Source organism: Neltuma alba, unplaced genomic scaffold (genome assembly GCF_004799145.2).
Source record: "Neltuma alba isolate B1F8T4 unplaced genomic scaffold, ASM479914v2 tig00006885_pilon, whole genome shotgun sequence".
Classification (NCBI taxonomy): Eukaryota; Viridiplantae; Streptophyta; class Magnoliopsida; order Fabales; family Fabaceae; genus Neltuma; species Neltuma alba.
The window spans coordinates 63,115-75,267 of NW_021634610.1; the positions used below are offsets into that span (position 1 = coordinate 63,115).

Genomic DNA, 12,153 nt, shown 5'->3' on the forward strand with positions numbered 1-12,153 from the left:
TAACCAATAGTTTATTGGTTTAATATAATCTTTGATCTCCCAAATTTATATTGATTTTAGTCTTAATTACTCAAGTTTTAAACTATAAGTTTTTTGGTCGCTCAAGAAGTAAAATAGTCAAAATTTTTATTAATTATAGGGATTAATATTTTAAATAAAAAAATTAAAAAAGCTAAAATTTAAAATTTAAAAAATCAAAATTAAGGATAAATTTAAGAGACTAAAAGTTGTATTCACCCTTATCCATTTCTTTAATTTGTTGACTCCGCGAATTAAATTAAAGCGTACATTTTTTAAAAAATATGAAAAAAGAAAGTAGTGAGGAGGACCAATAAACTGTCCTTGACATTTGACCCGTTCAGCACTCGGATTCAATGTTTTAAAAGCCGGACCGGACATCAAACCGGAAAAGTCAGCGGGTCATGGTTCAAACGGTCGGATCGGTCGGACCATCTGGTTGGACCGGTAATATAAAATTTAAATTAAAAATAATATTATGTATATATAATAAATATATAAAATTAAAATATCAAATTTTTAAATAGCATAAAAATAAATTTAAATAGTTTAACTTGATAATGATTTTGAGTTTTTTCATTCTGCTCCCATTTGATTTTTTCTGGCAAGCGTTGATTTTGGGCCTTCACTGCACATTCAAACATTCTCATAAGTTATACGCACACACTAGGATGAGCAGTACACTACACGTGGATTATGCTGGACTAATCACAAGAAGAAAAGTTTAGAAAACATAAAATAAATCTTCACAGATAAGGACAAGGGTAGGGAGAAGAATCTAGAGACGGAAAAAAAAGGACCTTTTGGGGAGAGAGTGAGAGTGAGTTGCTACGTTCTTCCATTAGCTTCGCCATTATCTAAGACGTACAGCTTTGGGTAAGGGGAGATTGGAAGTCGTGACAGAGGGAAGAAGTGAAGCTTGCTCACTTGCTTGAGGATGAGGATTAACCAACGAACAACAATGACGGAGGAAAGGAAGCACAGAGAACTGAAGAAGACGTGGTATTTTAGCAAAAGTGTAAAATCATCCCAAAGGAATGACGAAATATATCAGATCTGAAGGTTTTTCTTGCCAGAAAAGGTAAGCTCAAAACCGTCCGGTTTACTCAAATCCGTTCCGGTTCCCGGCTCAAATCTGGATTCCGGCTCAAAAGGCGGTTCAAAACGGCTAAATCCGGCTGAAAGCATAAGACGGCCTGAAGCATTTGAACCAGCCGCTTGCATCACCGGGTGACGGTCAAACCGGTTGGACCGTCCGGTCCGGTCCGGGTTTAATAACACTGCTCGGATTGGAAGCTTGATAAAAAAATTCCAGCAGTGGACCCCAGTGCGGCAAGTATTCCACACGGTTAGCCGCTATAAGAATTATCAAACGAGCAAACACTCACATAGGAAGCAGCCTCATCTTCCCCAAATCCTCTCGCCTTCACTTTCCTTTGTTAATGGCTCTCCCTCCTGCAAAATCACACCTCTTACTCTTTTCATTATTCTCCCTTCTCTTCATCATCCATGCCAAAATTGATATCGATCCTTCAGATCTCAAAGCTTTCTTGACTTTTCAGAAGCAGTTGGGTTTCAACGGTCAACTCCACCCATTGACCGCCCACCCATGTAACACCGACGGTGTTTTCTGCGAGAGGAGGCTTTCCAGTAATGAGAGCTATGCTCTCAGAATCACCAGAATCATCTTCAAGTCTAAGAAGCTTAATGGTGTTCTGTCCCCAGCGATTGGGCGTCTCTCTGAGCTCAAGGAGCTTTCTCTTTCGGATAACCAACTCGTGAGCCAGATTCCAGCTCATATAGTTGACTGCCGGAAGCTGGAAGTTCTTGACCTCGGAAACAACCACTTCTCCGGCGAGGTCCCGTCTGAATTGTCCTCCCTCATTCGCCTTCGAGTCCTTGACATATCTTCCAACAAATTTTCTGGGAATTTGAATTTCCTGAAGTACTTCCCCAACCTGGAAAGTCTCTCCGTGGCGGACAATCTCTTCACGGGGAGAATTCCGGCATCCATACGTTCATTTCGCAATCTCCAACGCTTCAACTTTTCTGGGAATCACTTCCATGAAATTCCCGGGCCATTGATGAAGAGATTTGGACACTCAGCATCTGATATCCCCAGAAGATACATCCTTGCTGAGAATTCAGCTCCAACAACAAGTGAGGGAACTTCTGCTTATGCTCCAAAATCCAGTAGGAACCATTCTAATCATTCAGGGGCTCAAGCTTCTCCAGCTCCAGCTCCAACAGCGCATCACGAACACAAGGAAAAAAGGAGGAAACTAGGTGGGTGGATTCTCGGATTCCTAGCAGGAGCATTCGCTGGGAGCATATCGGGGTTAATATTTTCTTTGCTGTTTAAGTTGGCCGTCGCTGTGCTCAAAGGTGGAGGGAAGAGCACAGGCCCTGCAATTTATAGTCCATTGATTGCAAAGGCAGAGGACTTGGCTTTCCTGGAGAAAGAAGATGGAGTGAGTTCATTAGAAATGATTGGAAAAGGTGGCTGTGGAAAAGTTTACAAGGCTGAATTACCAGGAAGCAACAAACTTGTTGCTATAAAGAAGGTCAAGCAACCTCCAAAAGATGCAGTCGAACTGTCTGAAGAAGACAGTAAGATTCTGAACAAAAAAATGCGTCAAATTCGCTCGGAGATCAACACGGTTGGTCAAACTCGACATCGAAACCTTCTACCTCTGCTAGCTCACGTGTCAAGGCCGGATTGCCACTACCTTGTATATGAGTACATGAAGAACGGAAGCTTACAAGATGTGCTGAATCAAGTTCAAGCAGGCGTAAGAGAGTTAGATTGGTTAGCACGTCACAAGATTACAGTTGGCGTAGCAGCTGGCCTCGAGTACCTTCACATGCACCATACTCCTCGTATAATTCACAGAGATCTCAAGCCCGGAAATATTCTTCTTGATGATGATATGGAAGCTCGAATTGCAGATTTTGGGCTTGCAAAAGCAATGCCAGAACCTTATACCCATGTCTCAACTTCAAATGTGCCAGGAACGATGGGTTACATAGCACCAGAATATCACCAAACACTGAAATTCACTGACAAGTGCGACATATACAACTTTGGGGTTGTTCTTGGCATCTTGGTGATGGGAAAGATTCCATCTGATGCGTTCTTTCAGGAAACAGAGGAGCTGAGTTTGGTGAAGTGGATGAGGAATGTGATGACTTCAGCCAATCCTACTAGGGCCATTGATGAAAAGCTCTTAGGCAATGGATATGAAGAGCAGATGCTTCTGGTTCTCAAGATTGCTTGCTTTTGTACTCTTGATGATCCCAAGGAGAGACCTAACAGTAAGGATATCAGATGCATGTTGTCCCAAATCAAACACTGATAGTGCTCCTACGCTCCTGAAGAATGTCGAATAATAGCATGTAATGCTTTTGTTATAAAGTGTCTATGATCACGCTAGTCTACCTTTAGTAGGTGTGTTGTGTCAAACGCAAGACGACACTGTAAAATATACAGTTTCTGATTACATAATGTAAGATATTTCTGTGTCTAAATCCTGGTAAATCATCATGTATTGTCCAGCTTTTCTATAGAATTCATCTGGACTTTGTTATGATTAAGAACAAGAAACAGCCCCTCGCATTTCGAGTGTTTACTTTTTCAGTGCGTCTGTGAGTGCTAAAACTGACAGAATATTCCTAGAGTGAAGCTAAAGGGATGTTCCTGTGTTAGATCTTGAGAGTTAGGACAGAAATAAAGGGGAAGAGAAGAGAAAGAGAAAGATAAGGGGGGGGGGGGGAGAGCCTAGAACCTAGAATTTTAAAATTCTAGGAGAAGAGGAAGTTTAAGGCAAACTGAATAATGCTTTTCATTCATCTCCCCTTTTGGCAGAATACATGTATGATATTTATATTATGGTACATAAACTGAAAATAACTACCTTATCCTATTCATATAGAACTAACAATGATGTAACCAACGTTAGGCACTTGTAACAGTTAACATAAGACACATAATAAAACATTAAACACAAAACATAATAATTCACTGAACAATAAACTAGTAAAGGCCCCTGTTTCCTATCATCCTGAGTTCTGAAAAGTATGGTACTGAGAATAATAAAGTGTTGGATCTGACAGGAGATGAAAAAGGAATACTAAAAAAGGAGGAAGATAAGGGAGATGGGGAGAGAGATAACTCCCCAGCAATTGACAAATTTGAACCAACTCGTCAGGCTTCCACTTCCTCTTCTCAGTATCTTCCATTAATCAAAACTATTAATTAATAGTATCAGTCTATCTAGTTCTGCCGGCACCAACTTATAAGGATTAGCGTTCTGCTATAAACTTATACTATCATTCACGATAGGGTGAAGCAAATTAAAAGTAACATACTAGCAGATTTGGTTTGTGATTTTCTCTGACTTAAAATCTGAGGATTTTTTAAGTTATTTGGGGTTACAGGCATATCTTGCTCCTAGGCTAGGTCAATGTACTGCGAAATGTGAGAGATACGACATTTATTTCATTAGTGAGATGTTTGATGTAGAGATTTTTCTGTTTTAATTTTAAAGCCAAAAAAAAAAAAATCAAATAGTTTGTCTTGGAAGATCGTTTTAATTTTTCTCGATGTTTTTAATTTACCAAATGCGGTTATATTGTCTGAAGTTTATACCAGTAGCTTCTGCAATGAATTTTAGATTGGCATTGGCTTATATTGTGGGCATCTTTTTATTTTAGGTCCTTATGGTGAATTTTCAAAATGTGTTTTCATTGTCTTCCTGAAGGCAAAAGCTCAGTTAGGTTCATGTTTGTGCTCGCATATATCTCATTATTTTGAATCTTTATTTGTTTCCCACTGTCAAATTTGTTGATAGAGTGGAATCACACCTGAATAATATAAATAACAATCATGGCTCATAAAATGATCTTGATTTGGCACGGCTATTTGTGTTTCAACTTTAACACTACTTACCCTATTGTATGATTGAAGGAGGTTTGCTAATCAAACGATTTTACTGTGGCAGCTAGCAACTTTTGTGTCTGTTTCAATGAGAAATTATTCCTTGCTGCATAATGTCACACTGACAGAATAAAAAATCTAATCTAATATTAGAAATTAACAAGCAAGTCATATGACAGAACTCATCCGCTTCAAAATATTCTAACATGGATGCTCATGAAGCGAAAAATCAAGGACTGGTGGCTCAAAAGGCTGGTTGGTAGGTTTCTTTTGTTAATAGCATCATATTGTTGATTGCTCCAGTATCTCTCAAGACAGAAAATTATGAATCTAATGTGTATAAGGCCTATGCAATGGAGAAAAAGGAGGTTAAATTTATTGTGTTCTAGAAAGCATGGCTGCATACGAAAATATGTGTAAGTTCTCAAATGGCTAGGAAATCCACAAGATTAGCTCTCAGTCTCAGTCTCAGTCTTGCAATAGCCGAAGGGTGGTGAACAGACTCTTGCAGGTTTGTGTCAAACTTCATTTACAAATGGGTCAACAAATACAAGTGGCGAATTCCCAAATCGCAAGCCACATTTAATGTCGTGAAATAAATATCAGAAGTTTAAATTAAACAAGCATGGATGTTATTTTGATCCCTTTTAGCATCTGTTTGGTACGGGAAAAATGGAAGGAAATAAATAGAAGAAAAAATTTAATGAATTCAATTTTAAAAAATTAATAATATGAGATTGAAAGGTTTAATTAATTTTTTACTCTTTTATCTTACATATTTTTCTATTAAAATTTTATAACACCACTTTTCTAATTGTTGAAGGAATTAATCTCATTAAATTTTTTCCTCCCCATTCCTTCATTTCTCCAGTACCAAACAAATAGTTAGGCACATTTCCCTCCCTGAAGTCGTAAAAGCTAAAGAAAGGGAGACGCATGGAGGGGCCATTTGAATTTAAAATTTCTTGCTTGTTTGATTTCCCAATGTTAATGCTGTCATTCCCTCTCCTTTACAAGAGCACCTTTGAATAATTAGAGTAATTGGATCCAATTATTAATTCATTCAGTCGGTGTGCTGAAGACGTCTTTTTCCATTGCTTTTTCAATTTCAACTACATAGATCTCTGTAGTATTGGACCAAAGTCATAGATTGGGATACCATGCAATACGCTTGTGCTTTTTGTCAACAAATGTTCAAACTGAATGTACGAGGAATCACAGATAATGGCCTCCAAATCGTCACATTCACCTCTGAGATTTTGGAAAATGAAGAAATAATAAGTTTAAGTAATAGGTCTCTCCCTTGTCAAAAGAAAAATAGATATGATTATTTTGCCAGCTCACTCTGACTGAATAAATCTAATTGATTAGTTATTTCTGCTCATATGTGTGCTGACATTTTCAAATACATCATCTTACTCTTCCAACATGACAATGAAATAGATGCATAGCTCTACTGAGATGTAATTTTTAAAAATATTTTTCCTATGATTCACAAGTAAACAAATAGCACAGCTGATTAGGTTGATAATGCCTCGATAAAGGGTTCGTGACCTTCTAATTAGCTACTAAAACCCATGCTAGTATTTTCAAAAGTTATCAAAGTTTTATTTTTAAAGGATTACTATACAAGGTTTAAAAAAACGTTTTTGTTGTTCTTTTTTGTTAATTTTGTTAGTACTTTCGGTTACTCTTATATGTCCCTTTTTATGTTTGAAGAAATTTTTTTTATTAATTTTATGTTAAAACATCTATGATCAAATTTTGTGTGCACTGTAAAATTATGACAAAATCATTCATAATTCACACCCCTGTGCATCACACGGGAGCACTTTCTAGTTTCGATCTTAAATGCTGGAGTTAGCGAAGAGGTTTACTTTGTCATAATTTGTTCTCCAAACTATCTCAATAATTAATTATATTTATTAGGAGAATTTTCATTAGGCGGTAGTTTCCATTACAAATTAATTAGGAGTTGTCTTGAAAAATTAACACATTTCTTATAAATAATTAATTTAATTAGTTTTCTCAATATCTATAATATAATTATTTAGCTCCTAAATTTAAGATCAGGAGAGTGTCCATTATTTGAATATTTAGAAACTATAATTGGGAGCGAAGGCTTTGGTTAATTTTGGGAGGAAAGAAATTAAAATCATAAAGGTAATGGTGGGTATTATACTATTGCATACAGCAATGAAAACAAAAGCATATGTGTTTGACAAACGTAATCATGATTAATGAACTTAATAACGCTAATTCGTGCTCAGCATTCAACCCCTGAGTGCCGAAAGCGCAGGTTTTATTATTATTGTGATTATCCATCCGTCTCTTTATACCATGCATCGGATCTACTACCATCTTTTTGTTTATACATTCAACACACACACACACACAGATATATGCTGAGGAATATTCTTTCGTGTGAATATGTTAGTTTAATCCTTACAAAATATCAAGGGAACCGTAGAGATTTGTGCGTATGATGTGTATGTGTAGGGATCAGAATGCCTGCTGGTTTTCGCTCATTCTTCAGAAAGTGTTTTAGAGCCCACTGCTCAATAATGTGGCCACAAATCTTGGCCGTCCCATCCATTTGATTTAAAAAATGAAATGATGTGCTTCTTCGTCGTACGGCAATTTATCTGGAAAAGGAGCACAACATCTCAAGCGTCGGAAAAGCTAAAGCTTGGTGGGACGTTCATTAATTACGTTAATGGCGTGTGTGAAAGCGATTGGAAAATAATGGTCGTCATTATAATGTAACGATGATGCATGATTAAAAGAAAAGCTGTGTCTTTTCAAGCTCGTAAATCTTGTTTCTCAAAGGAAGGAAGTTTTGATGAAATATGGTTTGTGCTGGTTGGTTCGGTTGTTGTTTGGTTCGTTTTCAAAATAAGCATCGAGTTTTAATTTTCATTTGTATTTTCATCCTTCACGTATTATATATTTTGAGAGGCTTTGTGTGTTTCTGCAATATCCAAACTACAACTTTCTGCAGTTGACAACAGAATTGTTATACCAGAATTATTCTCCACACACACACACACATAAGCAAAGCAATCTCTAATCCTTTCCTTGCAAATCAATTGACTATAACCCTGTGGTTTGGTGTGAGAAAAGAAAAATTTTAATGAGCTCATATTAAAAAGTTAGAGAAGTATAAAATTTCCACAAAGGAAAGATGTAAAATAAAAGAATAAGCAAAATTAATTTAAAGTTTTTAACTCCACTTATTCGATTTTTTTAGATGGAGTTCATTAAAATTTGTCCTCCACTCTCCTTCTCTCCATTTTCCTCAAATATGCACGTACGTCATATATACTCAGCTCGGACCTAATCTCTCATAGAGATCAAGTCACAGTGTCTACCAGAAACATCAAATAAACTTTTGCAAGAACGATTTTGCGGCACATCTCATGCCCTTCTAATTCCTCTCAAAGAACACATGTTTGTGGTTAAAAAGGCACACATCACACGTTTTGCCTATGCAACAGCCGTGCTTTTATCGTTTCATCAATAGCAAGCATTCTTTTTAATCTGCCCTCTTATCGCACCCTATAGCTGTATTTATTAATTAGGAAAAAAGGAATCGGAATTTTGTCAGGAAATTTTTGTGTGCGGTACTACCCCCGTTTTTAATATTGAATCTAGAAAATTTATTTATAAATATTAAGAAGATTACTTAAGTTAGTTATTTATAATAAATGTATTTTGGTTTCCTAAACTATCATCTTTAACCATATCTATTGAAATTGCTTTTTGATTAAAAACCTACTAATATGTGAAATCAATAGAGGTGCTTTAGATGAAAAATTATAAATTTTTTAGGCAAAATCTATTGAGATATTATGTTTAAAATCAAAGCGATCAAATCCTTTGTCTATAACTCTATATATTCAGGATGGGAGGTATTATATGAGTTTTGAAATCAAGTTTTCAAGAATATTATTTCCTTCAGCTGAAAGCGTGGAACAAGCAATTCTTCATGATGAATAAATTCCAATCAATTCTTCCAAGAAACTTACAAATTTGTCGGAAGAAAGAGCATCATACGATTCTGAATTGATTCCGATTTCACGAAGCCTCAAAAAAGCAAGACGTGATAATATTAATGCACGCATGTCCAGAGAGCAAATCCTAGGAAATCACATGCAATACGCAATTAATTAATTAGCTTGCTGAAGTGATCACAATTACACAGAGTTTAGATACATCACGAGACCTTCAATCATCCAAGTTTAAATACTGTCTGCTGCAAAACAAGTAATATATTTATGATCTGCAATATATACATCATCACGTTCTCATATTATTGACCCATATATTTAATAATGCTCCACTGTTGCTATAATTTTCATATCCATATTCCCTATAGCATCGCTTTCATATTATAGGAAGACCTCCTCTATTTGATTTTGAAGGTGGAGTATTCAAACCCAATAACTCCCACACTCTGATATGCCCGTCAAGGCTTCCGCTACAGACTGTGACGACGCCGTTTCCCGCATCCTCGCCGCCTGAAAATGCCACCACTGACTTCACCGGCTTCTCATGACCTTCCAACACTGCTTTGCAACTGTACCCGCCTCCCCTTTCCTTTCCCCAGATCCTCACCGTCTGATCTGCTGATCCACTCGCGATCCACGATCCTTCCACGTTGATTAAGCACAGGATTGCCCCGCTGTGACCCCGAAGAGTTTCCAACAACACGACGTCGTTCGTCTCCTGCTTCCCCTCCCACACCGAAATCTTACTGTCACAACCCCCCGCGAACAGCACCGTACCGTCGCCGTTCAACGCCAGTGCATTCACGGTTGATTTCTTCTTCTCTAGACTGTTCACCAGTCTGTACTTTTTCACCTTCTCATCCCTCTCCCAGACCCTGATGCTCCCGTCGGCCGAAGCAGTGTACACCGTTCCGTTCCCCGAGACGGCGACGGCGTTGATGGCGTCTTCGTGTGCCTTCATGGACTCCATGCACCGGTAATCGGACACGTCCCAGATCTTTAAGCTCCTGTCCCAAGAAACCGAGTACATGAGCCCTTCCTTCACGGCCAAACCCGACACCGTATCGCAGTGCTGAATCCACAGCCTCCTCTTGTGGCGGCGAACGCTGACGTAGTTCTTGGGAAGCATGAAACGACGGAGCTGGTCCTTGACGGTGGGAAGGGTGCAGAGGAGACGGTGTCGTTTGGAGGGAGAGATGGACCACACGCGAATCTTGCAGTCTTGATGAGCGGTGAAGATCTTGGAATCGCAGAAGGCAATGGACTTGACGAATCCTGAGGCGGGGTTCTCGTTGAATGCGTCTACGTGAGTGTAGTGAGAAACATGGAAGACGTTGATTACATTAAGTGAAGCGGCGTACAGAAGGTTCCGGTGGACGGCGAGACAAGTGATGTGAGGTGTTAGGGTTTTGAGAGATGCTAAACAACGGTAACTAAAAGGGGGTTCGTGGGAAAGCGAACATGGTTTTTTAACACTGGTGCTGATTCCACAGGACGCTCTCTCTGTGAAGCTCATTTTGGAGTTGCAACGAAGCAAGGCAATCGGAGTTTGAAGAAGCTGGAGTATAAGTAGCAGTTGGGATACGAGTGTGGATCCTCTCATAATCTTTCTTTCTCCTTTTCTTTTTGCAATCTCATCTCTACCTTTAGATCAAATAACGAATGGTTTAGATTTCATACTTTATAAAACTATTATTATAACATTGTACAAATAGAAGAAAGAAGGTGGACATCTGTTTTTTAAAATATTAAATCTGAATCATTTATTATTTGATGATCAAATTCCAAGAAGAAAAGAGAAAAGAAAGATTCTGAGAGGATCTAAACCTGTTAAGTTATGGAGGGAGGACCAAAATTAGCCCTTTTTAAAATCTTTTTGACATGATTTTAAAATGATATAAATGTAAAATATTTTCATATTAAAAATACATAGATAATTCAGTACTATTAGGAATATAAAACTTACTAAATTAATATTTTTTAGTAGTTAGAAATAAAGGGTGATTTATTTTAGTGCCTGTTTGAGATAGTGGTGGTCTCACATACTTATCTCATATTTCATAAATCACTATTAAAAAACAGCTTTTAAACTGTTCTAAACGGGTCCTTAATCTCATGCAATATACTAATGAGCTAAATTGATTGACTGTATAAGATGGCCCAAAAAAAGGATATACAGATACTGTATCGTTTTATATAAATGTTTTATAATCAATCAACTAATTGTAGGAACAGGTGGGGAAACTAAAAGAGCAGCACGTGGCGGGCGGAGAAGGTGAGGAGGAGGGACTTAGTGGGCCAATAACCAGAGTGGCGGGACCCACTGACGATCCAATGGACCCAATGAATCAGAGTCAGCAAAATCTCCCATGTACGTTGTACCCGAACCAACTCGGCCTCGTCCTTACAATACTCAACCCCCCCCCCAAAAAAAAAAAGTCCTCGCAAAAGCTGGGACCCTTTTCACATGAGAAGACGAGGATTCGAGATGCGCAGCAAAGATATCAGATAATAACCTTTATCAAATACGCGTACACGATAATATTATCATGTTCAATAACATATATCAAATTATTAATTAAATGAATAACATATTCTGTATAACGAACATTTATCTATATATATAGGTCCAACCAATTAATTAAAAAGAATTTCCCTTTATAAACTTTTGAAACATAATTAAGTTGAACTCTAACAAACTCACGAGCAAATACAAAAAAATTTTATCATTCAAAGCAATGATGGTTCGTAGGTTGATCTCTGGGCCGTCCATATTTCGAAATAATCGAAGTTCAGATGATAGTGAGCTAAGTTGTTGTCTTCAATGCGCGACGATACGATTCCTGTTTTGGTGCCCTAGCAATTTCGAAGCATGCCATGCTCACTTCACTACTTCTCTATCATTAACTTGCTTTAATATAACCTTTTCCACATTGTTTATTATTTAAAAATCATTTTTATATGCGTGCCTTTAATGTTCATTCTCCTTTGGCATCGTTTTCGCGGACACTATGTTGCTCTTTGGCTGCGTCGTCGCTCCTCAAATTGTCCTTTTTGCGTTGTGGGTGGTGCCTTTTCTTCCACTAAAAGTTTATCTTTCTTGTGCAGACGCATTAGTAGCATCAGCCTAAGCGGAGAGACATGAGTTTAAGGTGCAGGTAGAGAATCCCACCAAAGACCATTATAATA

General features: G+C 37.7%; 2 protein-coding genes across 2 annotated transcripts; one reads left to right on the forward strand and one right to left on the reverse strand.

Annotated features, from left to right (window-relative positions):
- Positions 1–1,419: 1,419 nt before the first annotated feature.
- On the forward strand, positions 1,420–3,647 carry LOC114751368 (leucine-rich repeat receptor-like serine/threonine/tyrosine-protein kinase SOBIR1). Its single transcript, XM_028940053.1, has one exon. It carries the CDS (start codon positions 1,461–1,463, stop codon positions 3,372–3,374), a length of 1,914 nt encoding a protein of 637 aa, XP_028795886.1. The 5' UTR covers positions 1,420–1,460; the 3' UTR covers positions 3,375–3,647.
- Positions 3,648–9,340: 5,693 nt separating this feature from the next.
- On the reverse strand, positions 9,341–10,480 carry LOC114751374 (protein JINGUBANG-like). The gene has a single exon (XM_028940056.1). The coding sequence runs from the start codon at positions 10,478–10,480 to the stop codon at positions 9,341–9,343; it is 1,140 nt and encodes a 379-aa protein (XP_028795889.1).
- Between the last annotated feature and the right edge of the window lie 1,673 nt (positions 10,481–12,153).

What these genes read in the sequence shown, in the direction of transcription:
- LOC114751368 (XM_028940053.1), top strand. Translation starts at nt 1,461, where the DNA reads ATGGCTCTCCCTCCTGCAAAATCACACCTCTTACTCTTTTCATTATTC.
- LOC114751374 (XM_028940056.1), bottom strand. Translation starts at nt 10,480, where the DNA reads ATGAGCTTCACAGAGAGAGCGTCCTGTGGAATCAGCACCAGTGTTAAA.